The sequence below is a fragment of the Acanthochromis polyacanthus genome, chromosome 11 (assembly GCF_021347895.1).
Source record: "Acanthochromis polyacanthus isolate Apoly-LR-REF ecotype Palm Island chromosome 11, KAUST_Apoly_ChrSc, whole genome shotgun sequence".
Lineage (NCBI taxonomy): Eukaryota > Metazoa > Chordata > Actinopteri > Pomacentridae > Acanthochromis > Acanthochromis polyacanthus.
The window spans coordinates 28,082,445-28,103,855 of NC_067123.1; the positions used below are offsets into that span (position 1 = coordinate 28,082,445).

The window sequence follows — 21,411 nt, forward strand, 5'->3', positions numbered from 1 at the left end:
GTTCAAAACAATAGCATATGTTTAAAAAGAGAGCACAGTGACAGACAAACTCATAAAATGGGACGTAACATTCTCTGTCTCTCTTTACTGTCTTTGCATTTCATCACTCTCGTTCTCTTTCTCTCTCTCTCTCTCTCTCTCTCACACACACACACGCACACACACACACACACGTCTGGAAATGCTGGGTGGGAGGCCTTGGCCCAGCCACAGTCGACTGGTCCCAGTCCCAACAAGGAAACAATTAATCATGTGTGAGCGGCTGTCTGAGTGTCTGCTCTCTGGACAACAACAACACTCAGCCATTTATCTCCCCTCAAGGCAGGACAGTCAGCCAGCACACCATGCAGGCATGCACTCTCTCATCCTCACACTCACAGATGTGGTGGAAGAACAAAGATGCACACACAGTTCCTCATGCGCTCAATGCAAAGTGATGAACAGATGCACAGAAATCACATTAATGCAAGCACATGGACACTTTGGACAACAGATTGGGGTTTGGCAGCGCAAAAACACGCACACACACACACACACACACACACACACACACACACACACACACACACACACACACACACACACACACACACACACACACACACACACACACACACACACACACATAGGTGTTTGCTGCTTTGTCATCCTTATCAGATAGATGTCAGCACTTCCTAATGGTCATGGTGACATATGCAGGGGCTACACGCTGCCGGCTCGCTGCAAATCTCTGAGATCAAAGACAGACAAACAACTCAACTTTCTTTCATAATTCATTTGAGAGTGATGCCTTTTACCACCGCTGCCTTTGATATTTCAAACTCTGTTTGCCGTTCATTATGTGAAAACAGAATGGAAGGACGCGGTTATTTTTCTTGCACTCTTCTAAGATGATGGAGCAAAGTCGAGTTGACAGTCATTTCATTTCAGGAAATTCAGTCCTCTCTAATTTAACTCTTGGTCTTCCGACATGGCAAGGAAAGTTAGGAGTGAGCTAAAACAGGCGAGACTTAGCGAAATGGAAAAGGGAAATTTGTCGTTCATTGCTGCATCTACCTCAGACAGGGGGTGGTTTGTGAGCGGGGTTGAGTGTGTGTGCTCGAGTGTGTATCCAAACATCTATGTTGGTTCGGAATGAGTGTGTCCGTGCTCGTGAACCGGTGTAAGCATGTGTGCATCTGTATACGTGCAAGTTCATGTCTAACTTGGTGAGGGGGGGAGCGCCTGAACCCCAAGCGAAGCAAACAAAGAAGTCGGTGTGTGTTTCAGGATGGGGCATCTGGATGGCATCAGGAGGGCCTGGTGGATTAGTAGTGACACAGGTTACTCCCGAGGTCCCTGGTGAGAACCACATCGCTGCAGACTGCAGTGGGAAAGAAGCTTTGAAGCGCTACTGCATAAAAGAAAGCATCTGCATTCTAGCATTTCCATATCATCGGGTTTTTTTTATTATTATTATCATTATCGCACCACCCAGCTCTAGCTGAGGACAGGGTTGCACTTTGCAGGTGGACATGAGTTACTTGACAACAAAGAAAAGGCTGCAGAAAGATTTCCACACAGGGCCAATCACATTTTTCTCTGTGTTGTTGACAGAAAAATCAGCACTTTGAGAACATGTGTGATACCAGACGAGCATCACTGTCTTAAAAAGCAGGTTCGCATTTGGGGAAAACAAGCTTTTTCACTTTCTTGCCAAAAGTTAAATGAGAAGCCACTCATATGCCTGCATTGTTAAATATAATCCTCCACTGGTTAGCTCATTGTTTCACAAACACTAGGAACAGGGGGAACAGCTTTCCTTACTGGGGTAAAAAAAAAAAAAAAAACATCTGGTGTTACCTTTATTCCTAACTGGATAAGTATATTGTGTTTGTTTAGTCTGTGCAAAATGGAGGCGTAAAAATGACACATTGTGGTTTTATGTGGGTTATTTTATTTATTTATGTTTTTTCCTGGCAGAACACTGTGACTTCTTGGTGAATTTTTTGTTTTATGTTAAGTTTTTATGTTAATGTTAAAAGATTTAAAAAAAAATCTGACAGGATGGATGGCAGAAAAAAATGTTTACTGTAATGTTCAAAAACTGCTAAAATTCTGAAAATATCAGCAACATATCTGTCTTTTTAGCAAATTTAATTACAGTAAACAGTGTAATTTTATGGTCACACGTTGTAAAAGAACAAACTAGTGTATTGTATTGACTTTTTATGTGGACATGATGCACAGTTTTGGCCGTTTTTTCCACAGCCAACTTGCAAAATAACACCTTTTTCTGTTATTTTAGAAGATACTTTCTGTGATTTATCAAAAAAGAGCAAATCTGTTTTATTATTGTTTAGTTTTTATAAATAAGGGCAAATATCTATGATATTTTTTGGTAAACACTGTAAAAACATTACAATTGGTAAAATTGCAAATTTTTGAAATTTTTGGACACGTGCTTTCTAGAGTAAGTGTGCAGTTTTTTTGTGGTTTTACTAGTTATTATCTATAATTTAAGAAAACAGGGAAACGAGTAAAAAAAACAGTAAATTGTTCAAAAAGTTACAGTTACAAACTTTTAAAAATCTAGTTAACTGCAGCATGGTCTGACAGCACCATAGGGGAAAAAGCTCCGGGTTTTTTTTTTTTTTTTTTATAAACCAATCGCAATCATTTGGGTCCTGCTAAGCCCTAAGGGCTGTATTATGAAGCACATTTGTCATAGCCAGGCTTTCTTTCTATATACAGCTCATCAAAACTTAAAACCCCAGAGATAACAGGCATCACAACGGTGGTTATAAGCTTGATTTGTGAACCAGATTTCCTTCATCGGGCTCTGTGTACCCTCCAATAAAAGGCGGTATTTGATACATTTGATTCTTCTTCCACACAAAGTGTCCTGATCAGTAAAGAAGAACAGGTCTTTATAATGGAGAGCATTGAAGAACATATTGCAAATGATGCAAGAGATAAATGCTGGTAGAAAATGGTTAATTGTCCAAGTTAATATGTGCACTCTGAATGCAGCTGTTTATTTTTGACATGACAGCTGCACATTAGAGCTCTGAAACTTTAAACTTCATACATTTAAACATGATACTGAAGAAGTGTCAATAGGTCTGTCCCTTAATGAAGGATGCAGAAAAATCACTGTAGTTTTTGGCCAAATCAAAGCAAATTGAAGTCAGGTTTATACTCACACTGTACATCCAGTGAGTCTAATGTGAACCTAACTGGCAGCTGACTGTAGGTTCACATTTACAGCATAAATAAGGGAAAGCTATCGATCAAAAGTCAACTATTTTGAACTGTTCACTCTTCATTTAACAGAATCTGGGACAGAGTGGCAGTTTAGCACCTTGGATCAAGTGTGCTACTAGGATGGATAGGAAACCTACATCTATAAAGTAAATAATTCAAAAACTCCTATTCACAATGCTCATGTTACATTCTAAAACTTCTGTTGCTGACTTGAACTTCAATTAAGTCATTTAGACCAATGCGACCATCATTCTCTCTCTCCCTCCTCCTTCAGTCCAGGTGGCGGCTTGACAGGAAGAGGAACAGGAAAGGACTTAAAGATTTGCTGCTGCTCTCATTTTCCTTCAAAGACAAGCAGCCATCTGATCATTTCCCACAATTCTCCTTGCATGGAGGCCTCTGTGATCAGTAGTTATGAGAGAGAGGGCAGGAATTTGACAGACAACTGCCACAAATAGAAAAGAAGAAGGAAAAAAAGGAGGTAAGCCTCCTCTTTTTCTGTAACCCTCTTTCCCTGGGCCTGGTCTCTCTGCATTTGCAGGAAGCATCTGGGTTCATTTATCCCAAACCAGGCATCCTGGAGGACCCCTGTGCCCTCTCAGGTTGCAAGGTCTGAGCGTGCTCCAGTGTGGGTCCTTGTTGTTGTGAAAGAGAGGAGCTCAAGCCTGCCCGCTAGCCTGTCTGGACCATCTCAAAACTCCCATCCACCCCTTCCCCCTGCTTTGCCAGGCCCTCGGCCCAACCCAGATGCCCCGAAGCATGGTTAGTGTAGCGCTTCATCTGAACTGAAAGATGCTAAACAGATTCATTCAGAAGCTACAGCAAAGACAGCTCGCCTTAAGGTTTAGGAGAATTTCATGACAGATGGAAAACAGGGAGAATGTGCAAAAGAAGTGAGGCTGCTTCAAGCGTGCATGTGGGTGGGGGCGGCTATTAACTCTCCATGTGTCACATGTTTATGAATGCACACGTCAAAATTTGCATAATGTGACAGGCGGATGTGCACCACACGTACATTTGAAACGTGTGTTCAGGAAGCACACCCCCAAGACTGCAGGTGAAATGACTGAGAAGTCCATTCAGCCCTACTGTTTGATATCCACAGTCCACTCCATGTCAATCCAGGTTATCAGGCTGCACAGCTGAATGGAAGCAGAGGGAGTCTGGCTGGTTACTTAGAGTCATTGAGAAGTTATTCAAACACCCAGTTATTATGGTGTAAACAAAGGCAGCTTGTCACACACTATTACAAATATGGTGTTTACAAGAATGCCACTTTAATGCACTGCATGTTATGTATGATGATTAAGAATAGTGTTTGACAACCTGATTGCAGTAAAGTAATAAGATGCATTGTTTTCTTGTTACTCGGACAGCAAAGCTTACAGAAGGAGCTCTGTTATTTTGCTAATACACTCCCTATACGACCGCTAAAGAAAGAACATAATGGCTGCTCGCGAAAAGTGTTTCTTATCGAACTGTAAAGAACCATTTCAAAAGCACAAAATGTCAAAATAAGGACTAGAAGCACATTTTTTGTCTTGTACGTGCAACATATTATGCGAAGGCTGATTTCATAAGAATGGCCACATCATTTCTCACCACCTTCTCGTCCTTTATGCAAAACAGATTTGTCTGAGTCATCCCACAGTATCTGAGCAGTCTGTCTGCCGTGTGGTTTTGGTGACACTCCTAAGTGATTTAGAATTCCCACTTTGGCAAGTGTGAAGTTTGCAATGGTTTTTTAGTTGCACAATGGATTGTTTTCATCTCCGAGTTTGCATTTTTTTTTGTTTTTTTTTTCAAATGTTCTGCACAACTGGAATGACTTTGGCATGAATCTGGGTTCTCAGATGAAACGCAGTTAATTGGAGGGGAAGGAAAGTGGTTGTAATCAAGTGGTTGCAGGTTAGCAGCCACCGTGTCCATCAGCAGTTATGCTGATGTGTCCTCCAGCAAGACATAATATGAGCTGAAATTGTACAAAACAAAGTGATTCTTGGAAGAATTAAGATGTGGGTTATGTCAGGGCCACCCAATTAGGGCCATACAATCTGATTTTGACAAGCAAATAGGAGAAAAACATCTTTAGTTTTATAAAGCAGTCCTGCTCTGTGTGCCTGCTGAGTAAAATATATCAGAGCCACTAACCAGAGGTCATAATTCTGTCCCTCCAGCACATTATATGGCAAATTTGCTCATAAAAAACACATTTTTCCAGTTTGCCTTTGACACAGCTCTCTTGCTGGCCTTTATATGAACAGCTTTTGAGTTTTGCAATATGTCAGTCATTTTTTTGTTGCATTATGCTATCATATTGTTATTTGAAGACATCCAGTGACAATGCAAAAACCAGCAATGTCTGAGTTCACATCTGGGTGCATTCTGACTTTTCTACTTTATACGTCACGCTCACCTCCAAGTATCCAGGTTACCACTAAGTAGCTCACAAAAATATAGTTTGATTTGATTGATTGATTGATTGATTGAAATGTTTATTTCGAATAAAACAAATAAAAAACAATTCAGAAATTAAACTGATTACAAAACATATTATTCGAAAAGGAGTAGGTTGAAGTGAAACTTATAGAAACCTACCCCCTTTACAATCTTATATTCATGAAATTAAATTGACATACTGTTTTAGCAGCATACAACTGAATTAAAAAACAAACCAACAACAACAACAATTACTGATATATAAAGTATTTCCAGCAGCAAGGGGAGGACATATATGAGACTAAGTCAATAAATTACATGTAGTGAAGGGACATATCACAATGCTGTGGCTCACTGATGTCTTTTAAATAGTTATTTTGGACATTCATGCATTATAGCACAGAGGAATAGGATATCAAATTTCACAAACGCAGATAGCAGTTGTCAGTACAATCTAGAAAATCTTGGCTTGGGCCTTTTAATGGACTTTGTTGGAAGCAAGAACATGTAGAATACCACCATATTCGCACTTACTAAAAGTGTCATGCATCACTTTGAAAATGTCTCATAATTTTATTCTATTTATGTTCAACCAAAAAACTACATTAAGTCAGAGGAAATAGCCATTTCTCTAAGATAAAAATTATTTAGAATTCTCAGTCTAACTGTCTGAAATTGTACATACATGTTAAAATAGAGGACGGAACTTAAAATCCTGAACTCAGGGTGGAGAATAATTAAGCTAGCGAGCCAGTTTCATTATAATACCTCAACTACAATTCAGTTTTCTAATGCTGCAACTTAATTATTGTATCTAAATCAGTGAATTAGATAGATCATCTTGCCACTATGCTTTTATTTAATGATGGAAATAGGTCCCTTGAAACACTTCTTACACTGTATAGAAACAACATTATTAAAGTGTTTATCAGATTATTATGACAACCATCTTCTTGCTTTATTCATGTAATGTGAAGTTTGGTTAAATAAACGGAACTTCAAATTACATGTATTATTGTATTTCATTTTCAATGAAGCCCAGTGACCCACAGTTATACCTTTTAAAGCATCTCTACTTGGACAATCAATCATACATAATATATAAGAAACACCTTACTTACTTTACTCATATTATATATATTTTATGTGTCATATATTCTGATGAAAATTAGCTCCCTAATACAAGATATTTTAGGCTAATATGGTCCAATAATACAACACATAGAAAACCTTATTTTGACAAGGGACTGATCAATACCTTCCTCTGCTGTTTCCACATTTAAACTCTCAACGGTTTTGTATCTCCATCACATACATTTTGAGGTGACATTGGGAATAGTGAGAGTGACTGAGAAGCTGTATTCTGGAGCTGTAGAAAACAGGACAAAGCCGCTGCCACAAGCCGCTTCTTTTTTTTTTCAGGTAAAAACCTCTTACAAATTTGAATCTCATTACCATGTCATGAATACGTCTTTGGGAATCCATTAGACATTTTCTGCCTAAAACTACAATAAGAATTCACATTCAACCAAAAGAAAAAAAAAGAAAAGGAAAGAAAAGACAGAGTGAGGAAGGAGAATAAAGCCCCAGCAAGAACATTAGAGTAAAGCTGTTTTAGCTCTTTCTGTCCACTTAAGAAGAGGCAGAAAAAAAGAAAGATGTGAGTGACTGACAGATGATAGCAATAAAAGTAAGAACAAACTGGCCATTTTACTGTGGTAGGGCCATTTGAGAAGGGATTATTAACTTGTCAGCATTTCAAACTGAGACACAACTTTTTCTCCTCCAAAACACATCCCCATGTCTCTGTTACTTTTATTAGAAAGTCTTTAAACCTTTTGACCCCAAAGGGCCTCCGTTATTGGCTGTTAATAGGGACACGCGGGTCAGTGTGGAGACCGTAAGTGCCCTATTAATCATTTGTTTAGAGCTTGGGCCTATTTTCGAGGCTCTGTGTTAGTATGGGTTAAAAATAGGAGGAGGCGGATTGAGACAGCCGTCCGCCACTCATCGCTCAAGCTGTCAGGACACGTGGGCCCCTGGGGATGTGGGCAGGAGACCCCTGAAGCCATGGAAGTTCAAAGGTTAGCAAGGTTTATTATTACCCCACTTGCTTTTTGGGATGTTGACACGATCATTGTTGGTTTGATTCCTAAAAATAGAGCCCCGGCTTTGCAAAGCTTTTCGAGACCTGACAAGCAATCATCATTTCACAGAGTGTAATTTTTAAAAAGAATTTTCCATGTAAACAGTCAAGAGTTTCACGTCTAAGCTGCGAGACACTGTAGTTTACATGCCTTGAGTAAACTTTGCAGTTCATGAATAATACAAAAGGAAAGCAAATGCTACTACATGCTTCCTACACTAAATGCCACAAGTAAGTGAGTTGTTTGCTGGCGGATTGACAGTGATGGGAAATAAATGTCACTAGATCAAATCATTAATCTTGTCAAATATTGTCATATGACAGGAGAAAATACAGGTGTGGAGATTGCATCGGCTGATAAAACATTACTTACAGCCATTTTTCCAATAAGCGATGGACCCGGTGCTGTCAATATTTGGAGGGGATGCAAGGTATGCCCTGGTGAAGGCCATTTTGCGAGGAGCAGAGAGCCTGCTGGGAAAAATACAGTGGTTCATGCTGGGTCTCCGGGAAGCTGAAAAGCCACCGGCAAAAAGCTATGAATTATTTTGAGCGCAAAATACATTTTCTTTGAAGACTGTCGGGCCATTAGAGCCCTTTTGCTCCCTTTTAAATTGTTTTTATGCTGTGAGTAATGTTAACCTTTGCTTTTGTAGTCATGAAATTCTCTCTGTACCTTTTCCCTCCTGGCACAAAACACAGATGGGCTGGAAAAGCTGGAAATAAAGTATAGGAACCATTTACTGCAAGGAAAGAGGAGGCGTGTGGAAGGAACTAAGGCTTTCATACTGATGTCTAAAGACCTCTGTTCCCCAGTATAGTAGGAACTCAATGTGCGTCAGAATAAAGTCACACAGAAATAACCATGTTTAATACTGTATATATTAAATCTTAAAGTGGTAGTTATAGAAAAAAAATCACATTAGTGCTACTGGAGGGCAAAAATCACATCACATTATAAAGATAGGGTTAATATTAAATCCTCGTGTGATGGTGGTTGACATGACTATTGCCATATGATGAGAATATAAGACCCAAGGCACCGAAAAAAGGTCAACCCCATAGCTATCAGTGGCACATTGTTCATGATGGTTTTGCATATTTTCAAGTATAAGCATTTTGCAATTTACCTTAAGGTTTATCCTAGCTCAGAAAAGGCTTTTAGGGAATAACTTTGTACAACAGTAAGCATGAGCGATTCACACACAGTAAATTCCTTCTGTGTCACCCTATTTGACAGGAATCTATGAATTTCCTATTATTTCTGATCATTTTAAAGGCACAAATGTCTATTATCATTAAAAAATGTGATTTTATTACCAGTCATTTTTGAGCTAGGGATTTTTCTTTGTTGCTATAGGTACAATCTCTATTCTGTTGTCAAATATATTTAAATCCCTTAACTGCCATCATTTTAATGTAGAATTAATTATGATGTAAGCGTGCATTGTACCGCTGTATTAAGATTCAAGTTCGTGGCAGTGATTCTTGTAACTTTACAATGATAAATAATAAGTCACATCAAATAAAGATAACCCTTTGATGGACAACATGGGTCAGAAGTGACCCATATTCAATGGAAAATGGGTATCTATTAACCTATATTGTGGATCAAATAAAGTTAAGGTCCATGTGACACCTTCTGATCATATATCCCTGTGTCCAATTCACTGTAAAACATCACAAAAGAAAAGGAATTAAGTCAGATCAACTTATCTTTTCAAGTTAAGTGAATGTAAATATACATGCTTTGCAAATGGAGATTGTCTGCTTTTTATTTCTTTTCAGACCCTTTTACAGCATAAAATCATGAGTTCTTATGTTCGAAATGAGGCATTTTTGACTCAAAATTCTCATTTGAATGAATGATATGCTGAGAATTCACTCAACTCATTAAATTAAGCTGATAAAAACATAACAAACCTCGGATATAAGCAGACTTCCCAGAATGCACTGGTAGAGAGCTAAAACTCCACAAAGAGAAAGATATAAGATTGACACAAGCTTGCTGTGTGTGCTTAATACATGTTAAATGAGTTATGCTTGCTTCTTTTCATAAGAATCAAACCAGTTCACTCATAGACTTATAATTTGTGTCACTGTGGTCAAAAATAGCTTTAACAACTGACATAAGATCTCAATGGTAGATGAAGAAGAATCTCTTAAAACTTACTTGGTCTGTAACCACTGACTATCTGACTTGTGGATTTAGATTATTATCTTAAGTTCTTTGAACTGAAGTTAATTTAACTCAGCTAGTTTTACGCTTTACTAGGTCATTAGATTGAGCAAATTAATCGTGTGAAGTTCAGTTAACTCACATGTTTAAGGCGGTATGGGAATTAATGTTTCTTAGGTGAATGAACTTGTAGGCCTCTGAAATAACACATGATGATGTATGCATCAAGGGACACAGCTGATTTAAGGCCTGACCACATTTTAGCATATCTCAATCAACATAGTGAAACACACTATGTCCTTTCCAACTAACAAATCACTCACAATTCGATTTTTTGTGTGTTTTGATGATGAATGATACATGATTTTTCTGTTCTGTGATATAATTGCTGTATTGACTTGCTTGACATTGATGCCAATAAAGCAAATTGAATTGAAATTGACCTACAGAAAGTCTCCCTGACACACACACGCACACACACACACACACACACACACACACACACACACACACACACACACACACACACACACACACATTAATGAATGGATAAGTGAATGGCTCTGACACGAGCCCGCTGACCAGTTGACCCTCGTGCCCCCGCACCACGTGCACAGCTGATCCTCTTTCATCCTCCTTTCACTGCACCGGCGCGTGATCTCCATGGGAACGTCGTCACGCAGGAGGAAGTGAACGGGACTATCTGACAGGCAGCTTGTTTAGCATGGCAGCAAAGGTAAGCGGCTGCTCGGTTTTCACCCCTACATCACTCTCTCACGTCTCTGAACGGAGCTGTGGCCCTGTCCGTGATGTGCTCGGTCCCGGCGGTGTTTTCCGTGTAGCTCTCCGCCGGATAGAAAGTCTCCCCGGTGAGCTCGCTAACAGCCGGTTAGCCTGCTAAGAGGATGTGCTAGAGTTTAACACCGACCACACGGCAATGACATTGAGGCTTTACTGTAGCCGGTTAGCTAGTTAAGGTGCATTTGGCTAGGAGCTTCTAAAAACTGACCGAGCTGCCGTTTCGACGATGGCGCAAAGTGCAGCAATGAGACTGCTGCTGCTTATTTAAAACACTCCTTGCTCATTTCAGGCCCCTTCTCCAGTTAACGTGCTGCAATGAACCTTGATAACCTTGGTTAGCATCCTGCTACCTGCCGTGGAAGTCCTGTCATGAACTACCTGTAGGATCACAAGTTCTCACAGAGTTGAGGAAGTGCTTTAACATGCCATTATTTGCATACAACCTGGGTGCTTAGAAATCGGTGTAATGTGTGCTCCTCTGTGTGACATTGCAGCACCTGCCAGTATGAATGTTTACACAGCTACTTATTTCAGCCTTTATTAAAAAGCACAACAGCATCATCATTTACAGCATTAGTTCTGAACTGGCCCCTTCAGTAGGTTACAAGATTGTGAGATGGTTAACGGGATAAGCATGTGTAGCAGAAACATATTTCAGCTCAACAAAATTTGATGAAATATTATGAATGCAAGACTCACTTACTAGCTTGTTTCATAGCTGTACATGCAGTATCCTTCAATGCTGACTGGAACTTACCCAGGTAGATCATTTAATCACTGATCAGGCTGAATGGTTTGGACTTCAGTTTAATATCTGAACATGTGAGGGGACATTACCACGTTAGATACCATCATAAATGTGACTGGTACACAAGGAGGAGAGTATGGAAATACTGCAAAATGTTCAAGGTGTGACTATTTAATAATGAGACTGGGCTTCTGTAAGTTGAAAATCAACTTGCATGCCTCAGCATTGTAGTATACGCTGGCTAATAGGTAAGCATAAACAGCCTCTGCAACTTTCAGTCTGCTCAACTCAAGTAAATTGAATTATAGCATTAGTTTCATTAGTTAATAGCCACACCTCATATATCCTAAATTGTTGCCTTTGCTTTTTGCTAATTGCATTGTTTCAAATTGCGATTTCAATTTGACAGCAAGTAATTGTTCAGCCCCAATTATGGATATGTGATTAAAAACCACAAGGTAAATTCACGTTTGATTTTTGCTTGTAAGTTACTGTATAATTTAACATTTCTCATCTGAATTTATGTAAAGCAGTCTTTGAAGGAAAGTGTTCACTCTTCTGTTTAGCTGGTCCCCACTCAAACCTGTGAGAAAGCGCTCACAAACAGGCAAAACTTTGTTTATGGATCACAAACTGAAAAAAATAGAAGTTCTGCAGTGTTGCTCACATGGTTGACAAAGACAGAAGGATGACAAATGTGCTATTGATACAAAGTGGGCCACTGTATTCACTTGATGTGTTTGAAAGTTGTATTCACAAAATGTTCACTTACTGTTTTGCAGGCAGTTCTGCCTAGGAGGGCCGACCCCACTGAGCTGAAAGCCATTTTTGAAAAGGTGGGATTTTACTTATATATTTTTGTTTTCTCTTTTGTGTTTGCCTCTTATCAAAGCAGCTTTTCACTCGTCGTTCGATTTATGTTTGTCTCTTTTTTTTTCAAAATCAAATTCTAAGGCTCAGCATGTGTTTTTGTGCTCGTATCTGTTTTTCCTCTTTACAGTATGCCAGCGTCAAGAAGAATGACGACTGCTTCATGTCACCGCAGGACTTTGTGAGCCGTTTCCTCCATGCCCACACAGACATCCAGCTGTCGGACGAAGCCACAAAGCTGCTGGCTGGAGTGGTAGACCAAAAGAAAGATGGGTTGGTGTAGCTTTTCACTCATAATATGAGGTGATCTGATATTTCTAGTGCTTTGGTGCAATTTGACTGATTTTCTTTAGACAATCCTTGGACCTTGGAGGAAATACTTCACTGCTATTGTAAGTGGAACGATGTGTCACATGATGTGATAGGTCCAGGAAAAATATAGCAATGGGCTTTTTTTAAAAACAAAGTGATGAAAATAGAGTGTCTCATGAGGCAGCATCATCATAACTATTTGAAATTATCTCTGGAAGCTGGTCTGGAATTGAAAGTGTTATACCGAATCTCCCTTTAAAGCCCCAAAATATCCATCCCATTCATATTAAGCCAACTGCTTAGTAGTGAGCTCATTACAGACTTTAATCAAAGCTATTAGTACTTGGATTATGTATCCCTTTCATCTTGTATGACTACTCTGCTTGTGTTATTTTGCATTTTATAAACAGACCTATGACTTAATCCTTTGGTGTAAAAATGCACGGAGGGATGTTCATACATGAATTACACTGCAAGCAGACATCAAACCACCAAGGCCCCTTTCAGGTGTTTCCTTCTTTGTAGATACTCCCCCAATTTCACACTTACTCCTCCCCCCATCCCCATCACTCCTGTTTTTTTTTTAACATTAATATGTATGTATTTAATGATACATAATGATGGGTAATAAAATGTTAGGGTAAGTCAAAAAAAGATAAAAAAAACCCCCCACATCTCCATGGTAACCACCTGGGCTTCTACAAAGAGCAAAGTGCACATGGCTGTGCAGTTTCATGTTATTACATCTGCTTTAAGGTGTGTGTCTGTGCGTGTGTGCGTGTGTGCGTGCACAGAGGATGATGAGATGGAGTAGTGGGGGTTTTGGAGCTGGAAAAGAGAGAGCAAAGCACACGCACATGCACACACACATACATAAAAAACACACACATGCACTGTAATTGCCTGTGCTATTCAGGAGCACTCCGTTGCATTGTGCAGCTTTGGAGCAGGATAAATGGTGGCCATGGCATCAGGGTAAATCTATTAGGAACCCATGGCCCAGGCTTTGTATCTAAACCTCATTTTGGGTTTTGTGGAGGGGAATGGAAATGATGTAGGGGCAAAACAGGGGGGGGAAAAGTCATTTTTTGTATCTCTGTTCTCCCAAATAATATTTACACCTTGGTTTAGATGCGTTCATTTTTTTTTTTTTTTACAATTGACACTGAAAAGGCCTTATGATGCTCATACTGTGTGATGTGTTGTTTTTCTCCTGAACTTTGATAGAGAAATGATTCGATGTGACAAAGAGTTGAGATGATTATTCTGCAGACCTGTGCCTCGTGAACACAAAACAAATGCATATAGAAAGAGGAGATGTGGCAACATCAGCCCCATCAGCTGCATTGTTTTTCAAGCGCTCAGCGGTGCACGCCTCATGAAAAGAACGAGCAGTAAGACAAAACAAACCACTTACTGGCCGTAATTTCATACAGCTTGCCCGATCTCATGCAAATATGTTTGTGAGCGATACATTTTGGTTGGTATATGAGGGCAGTATATTTGAAGCTAGTGCGCCTGCTGCTGTTTTTGCCAGGTAGGACTCCATTTCAACAAGATGAGTCTGGGGTAATAGATTTAGCAGGGGGTCGGATGGCAGGCAGCATGCTCGCTTACTTTTGTGTTGGAGTCTATCTGTGTGAGAGAAATTTTACTTAGACGGCAGTGTGTATGCGAGTGGCTCGGTGTGTGTGTGTGTGTGTTGGGGGGGCGACGTAAACAGTGAAAATGCATTTGTCTGCCTCCCCCTCTGCGACTGTGTAAATCAGGGGATATAGTGACAGTCCTAACAATCTGTTATGTGGAAATCACTTTTCTCCCTCTTATTCTCGCTGCTCCCAGTGAGACAGGGAGACAGATAGATAGATCAAGATGGAACGAAAGAGAGACAAGGTTTTGGAGGGTGGCGATGCCTCAATTTCCAGGGATCAGACATTTTGTGTATTTGCACGCTGACATACAGAACTACAAGATGGTTTAAAGATTTTCCCCTTTCAGTCGACTTATTTATATCCTCTTTTTTATGCTTCACTGCCTTTAGATTCCGCCTTCTCTGATCATAACTTTCCTTACACTCACGGTCACGTTCTATAATGCACTCCGAGCTTCCTCCTTTTCATGTGGCTTTTTCCGACTCCCTACCTTTTCTCGCTCTCTATTCCTTCTTCCCTCTGATATTTTGATAGAAGCATCTGTTCAAGTGTGAAAAACCCCACTTCCCCCATGGACTCTTGGAGGTTTGAAAAAAGAAAAAAAAAACTTTGTTAAGGGAGCATGCTGGGAAAATAGCAGTGTGCCAGCTGCTGTGGGCATTCTGGACTAGGACTGGTGGGTGTCCACTCCTAGAAACCGAACAGATACTGGCAGCTAGCGCTCACCTGGGTGTGTGTATGTGTGGTTTTGGGGTGCGTCTGTGTGTGTGTGTGTGTCTGTGTGCAGCTACGCTCTGGGTGGGTGGAAGGCTGTCAGTAACAATGCCAAGATGCCAGGGACAGGGGATTATTGAAGCCCCTCTAGGCCCCTCTCTGCCACTACTATCAACGAAGGAGAGCTGTCTTTCTATCAAGCGGGCCAAACCAACACTGTGCATTTATGCTACTTGTAAACAATGTTTCCAAGCCTGGTTTTTGGTTCAGAAGAGTGTGTTTAGATACCTGCTGAGAGGCGACGGAGATAAAAGCTGGGTGATGAAGATGAGATAAAAACAAACAAAAATATATGGAATATAGAGTTTTTCTGTCAGACAGACGTATCAGAGATGGTTTAAATGGCATTGTATTGGCATCATAACAAAAGCGTCATTCAACTGTCATCCATAGAAACACATGCACGTCTTTGTTTATGTCTTGTGTGTCACTTCTCTTGTCTGGCACATGTCATGGATATGTATATTCCTGTTTAAAGATTTAACAAATCCCGTGGAGTAAAGTTTGCACAAAGAGATGTAATGGTACAATATCACATTAGCCTCGTCTCCGAAGTTCATCCCAGGCTGCGTACATGGATAGGGCAGCCCTGGACACATGCCATAGCAGTTGATGGTTGGGAGATGCTGTCGGTTGATTTGATTATTGAGTGTCTCGTTGGGGTTGCGCCCGCATAGCGAAAGACGATGGCTCCCCCCTCTCATGGTAATCATTTTGCAGCCGTCATGGCGCTGCTAATCAACCATCATAAGCTTCATCCCCGGCTACAGAGTTGTGTGCAAATGCTTGCGAGTATGTGGAATGTTTCTCGTGTGTGTTATGGAGATGCCCCCTGGATCTTGTCTGGACTCCCTGGTCTAAACCATGGCCCAATCCCTTCGTGATCAACAGCCCTCTCAGTTACACTAATATGCTGATTATCCATGTCTGGGAAAACACAGACAGGATGACCAGCGTGCTTGTAAATTGATGCTTGTGAAAAAAAAGAGAAAGAAATATGACATTTTCCCTGGGTTCTGTCTGGGAACACGAGTGCTCTGTTAGTCTTTGCACTGCAGCTTCTACCTGCTTAAACTCCTTTATTAACCTCTCTGAGGTATAATTTCAGAGTGTACTATACATGTGTCACAAAGGACTGATCACTGTTGGAGAGTTTGATAATATTCCAGCAGTGTGAGCGGTGATGGTATTGGCTTTGTTTTAAACAGTGGATCCACGGTCGCAGCAGTGTGCTTTTGTGCCTACTTCCACCTACTTGCCATCAGCATGGGCCTGCTCTTTAGAACTACCTGCTTAGTTAATAAAACAATTAGTCTTTCCTTTGAAACAACGACAGCTGATTTCATTTGCCACTGAGGAGAACTGTATGCTCACTTTTATTCCCCCTCCATATTTCTCTTTGTTCTGTGTAGCTCCCGTTCCAACACACACACACACACACATCTGCTCTTTTCTGGAATCGTACTGATGCTATAGTATGTATTTCTCAGGATTTATTGAAAGCAGGTATTAATCTAGGTCTTTTGTATTCACTGCTTTGCCTTCTGGGGTTTTTCATGAGTGTTCGAAGGGTGGAATTGCATTTTCATAGACTACATTCTAAAGACTTGAAAGCCAGTAATCTGAGCGCTGCCTTCTGAAGTATCTTTGGAATTCATGTTCAAGAATATGTGCTCTGTCCTGATATTATTTTCATTATCTGTTCTTGTCAATGCATAGCTCTTTGCTTTCTGCTTTCTCCTTCAGTCTGTTTGTAATTATACACTGTTTTTTTTCTGGATATAAACTTCATAGATACATGTAAGGATGCACATAAAGCACTCACATGCAAACCTGAAACACTGCGAGGCCAAACAAACACCTCTAAATTTCATCAGTAACATAATTAATTATAGCAACCAGGAAAATGTAATCATTGCAACCCCCCTCCTCTTCACATTCCCCCATGGAAATTGAAATAGGTTTAATAGATGGATGCTCGGGGACCGCTCATTAGCACTGACCCCTCCTGTAATTATCAGATCCATTTGTGAAATTCATAATGGACTTATGGCAACTGTGAACCAGGGCCTAAATAAAGGCTAGACTGCGTGGTCCAGTTCCCCACAGCGGGACTCTCCCGAGGGGGCTCTCAGTGAGTTCGCACAATGGCAATGTTTATGTTTATTGTTTTGTTGCTGCTGATGCATGTGGACTTTTGTGTTACTATCGAGGATCAGGACATACAATAGCATCTAGCAAAACACTGACAAAGTGAACGAATGGCATAATGAGAAAACTAAACTTTTGTGTTTACTTTCAGCTCAAAATTTGCATTTAACTGTTGTGGCAAGCCAATCAAGTTCGCCATTATAAATCGTTTTCCATCCTGGCTTCTCTTGATGTTCACATACTAACCTCGTATTGCATTACATTTATATCGAATTGAATTATATTTCCTTAACTGGCTCTGAGCTCCCTCCATGCCTGTCTGCTTGTTTAAAATGGCACACTAAAATATGAAACTTCATATTGAAGCTTTTTTTGTGTGGTGTAAAGTTGGCCTTCTCTATACCAGCTGCCAGCTCAGACTGGGAACACACACTGAGCTTTTTAGAATGTTTTATTTTCTTGCTGTCACACTCAATGAGTTTATGACATTACATATGGAATAACAGACTACTGGATAAAAGGCCGCTTGAATTACGTGTAGCGCGGATTGATAGGTTGTCTAAGTGTGCCGGTTTGCCACTGTGTGGCAGTAATTACAATAGAGCCTGTAGTTTAATGCAGTGTTAAAATAACTTGTTCTTAAAGTCTGATATTGCATTTTGTCTCTGTAATTTAGGCTTAAGTCTTTATTATGTATTACATGGCTAATTGAATATCACAGAGTCAATGATCACATGTGTAGAAGATGAAGTATTTTCAGCAGGGACCCTGAAACACAAGTACCACGGCTCGAATGACAGCATTTAACTGTCTTTTACAGTCCTATCCTCTTTCTCTCTGTCTTTATGTCCTCCAGCTTGATCTCCTTTCAGGAGTTTGTAGCATTTGAATCAGTGCTCTGCGCCCCAGATTCCCTCTTCATGGTTGCCTTCCTGCTATTTGATAAAGCAGGCATTGGAGTGACCACTTTTGGTAAGTAACTCTGCCTCTGATTTATAGGTTTAGACTAAATTATTCCGTAGTCAAGTTTGCTCAGATACATCTAGTGTCTTACTGAACCATTAGTATGCATATGACAGATATTATAATGTGCTTTTAAAGAAATCTGGAATAATGTAATCATACAAACCTCAGAAACTCATGGTTACTTTTGCTACACGAACAGATTTCTTCTAGAATATTGCTATTGTGCATTTTTATTATGTCTTGTCCTTTACTCGTCACTGTGAGCATCGCTATTTACCCAGTATACTATAGTGTAGGCATGTTTTTTGTCTTTATTTGTCCTTGTTTCAAAGATTAGGAAAACAAAATCATTAAACCTTTTGCCTTCTTTTTAAATGATAAGGGAAATCATTGGGGTGACATTCAGGTTCTTACTTTTTAAAAATAAAACTGAGAGACTAAATCAATCTGGACAAGAAAAAACAAATCCTTTATGTCATTTCTAATATTCAGTTTGCGCTGGTTGCCTGCAGTGATGATACCAGCTATCAAACAATAATCAGGATGCACAGAAGTGACAATTTGTCTAATGATTTGTTCTTCTGATGTTGTTATGTAAACTGAAATAAAAGTTCAACTCTGAACACTGCACCTGTTTCTTTGCAATTGACATTTAACAAAGATGCACTCAGAGCACTGAGAGTGTTCCTCCTAAATGTGCCCCTAAAGAAGTTTTTGTAAAGTCCTCATTTGTTTACATGTGAGTCTGACCTCAGCTCGTCTGTTCTGTTGTGGTTGCATCCACAAACAAAAATACTGTACGTGGTCCTGTGTCTTATCTGTAGAGATGAGGTTAGGCTTGGAGGTGGAGAGGGTTGGTGGCAGCTAACGGATGCAGATGCAGACGAAGATGGAGGAGGGGGTGGGTGGCCATGTGTGTGTGTGCATGATTGGCACCATTACTCTGATGCCTGGAAGCTCTGAGGTGAAATGGGAAGACATTTGTACTCGTTGCTCATTTCACATTTGCCTAATTGATTTAAACAAGTCTAATGCCAGCCTTCTGTAGGTGTACGAGGCGTTAGCACATTAGGCTTGATTTGAAATGCAGTGCACACATACTGCTCGCAAACAGGGAAGAGTAAGTGAATTTCATTTTAATTGTTGCTGTCGACAGGGTGCAAGATCATTGCGGGTGATTATATATGCACATATGTAAATTTTCATATTTAAAAGGATCAATTAGAGTGACGTTGTCTTGGTGGCAATTAAAAGGTCTGCTGTTTTTCTGCGTCTCCTAAAGGTTAATGAATATCCCAATGCCTGTGAGTTATGAGACTTGCTTACAAGTGGAAAATTGTAGGACAAAACATAACACACACCATGCAATGCATCGACTGCAGGCTTTGCCACTTGCATCAGGGTACTATTTCACCAAAAGCAAATAATATGTGACAGAGATTATAGACTTGTCAAAGTTACTTTATTGTGATAAATTACAGAATTCTCCTTTTTTTTTCTCCTGCTCTGTCTTTACTTTGCCATTCATTTGATTAAACAGCCTCACCAAGGCACAAAATTAAGAACTCCCTTCTTTATTACCTATTAAAAACATTAATAGCTGCAGCTTACGTTGCATTAAAGCCCTGTTTGTTTTCCCAGGCCATAAATGTCTGTACTCTGATTTCTTTTTATTTCATTTTTCTGTAAAGCCATTTTTATTTGATAATAACCTGAGTAGTTTGTGCTAAGTACAGGCGGCTCAGTGCTCTGAATTTTTAGCACGTAAAAAATAAATGCATAATTTGCTGGAATGTTAAGTTCATAAAAATTGCAATGTGACAGAGAAATACAGTTGTAGCTCAGCCAGAAAGACAAAAAAAGAAAAATCTTAAAGAGGACTGAGTGTTGACAGGTCTATAAAAGCTGATAATATAAACGCTACACTCTGGAGCAGCCTCTCCTTTAAAGAATTAAAGGCTGTATATTTATTGCGTCATTAAAGTGTAAAAAAACAACAACACACAAGCTGTCTTCCTTCAGAAGGTAAGGCTGAACTGAGGTAAATATCACCTTTCTCTCCCTATTTCTCCCCCAGTCTGTAAAAAAAAGAAAAAAATAGTTTCTTTCCTCCTTTCCTTTCTCCACTCCTTCAGCGCAGCCTGTTTGGTAATAAGAAACAGGTCGCTCTATTGGTTTGTTTTTGTTTCTTTAGTAAGGCTGTAATTTAGGACTCATGTTCAGTGTCTCTCCACTCCACTGGCTGTAGAGGCTTAGAGGGTTCAGGCAGAGGAACATAAGTGAGAAGAAAAGGCTTTCCTTCTCAATACACAGCCTTCACAGCTCAAACAAGTTCTGCCATGTGGCGTTCAAGACTGATTTAGACGAACTTAAGTCTCAATCAGAGCAGAATTGCGTTCTGCAGATTGACGCTGACGTTTTGTCGGAAACAATCGCAGACATTTTTTCCTCAAAATCAAATAATTACTAATGTTAACCACAAGACAGGAAACACATGTTATTTGTTAAGGCTTGACTCACAAGACTTTGTACCTACAGATTTTAGGTTTTAATTAGAGCAAACTAAAAACTTAAGCAGGAAGAAGTATTTTTTAATTGTTTGTTATGAAAACATGAGCATGCAGAACCATGGGGAGGTTTTTAATGGAGATGAAGGCCTCGTACATGGCTAATGTGTGGCCATTAGCCTTTAAAGGGGAGGTGTAATCTGTAAAACCTAAACAGAGCTGTTATTCTGTAGTTTTCAAGGATTTGAAGAAAAACTGTTTTGCTTTAGCCTCATTGCTTGCTGATTTTTGTTTAAATAGTATATATTTTACATATGTCAACACGGGAAATCAGTTGTGGATTCTAGCATATACTGACGTTCTATACTTCAGTAAAATTCTAAGGTACTTGTAATTTACTTAGATGCATGCTTTTTTTTATCTTATTTAATGTTTCTTCTAAGCTACACAGCAGTGGAATACTGTATATACATTCAATACATTTTACAGCGATAATTATGTGTCAGCTATAGTTAAAAGCTATAGATTTCAGTAACAAAATAGCAAATACGACTAATTGTTAGTTTATTTTACCTAATAGTGTATAATTTAATTAACTTTGGGTTGGATGGCTACAACTG

General features: G+C 39.7%; 1 protein-coding gene across 1 annotated transcript in view; it reads left to right on the top strand.

The window, feature by feature from the left end:
* The first annotated feature begins 10,590 nt into the window (after window positions 1-10,590).
* The window catches only part of LOC110955551 (electrogenic aspartate/glutamate antiporter SLC25A13, mitochondrial), a 51,521-nt gene continuing 40,700 nt past the window's right edge, over window positions 10,591-21,411 (top strand). The window contains 4 exon segments of the mRNA XM_051955074.1: window positions 10,591-10,746; window positions 12,342-12,395; window positions 12,560-12,702; window positions 18,175-18,290. Of these exon segments, the coding sequence (XP_051811034.1) occupies window positions 10,735-10,746; window positions 12,342-12,395; window positions 12,560-12,702; window positions 18,175-18,290 (325 nt within the window). The 5' untranslated portion in view covers window positions 10,591-10,734.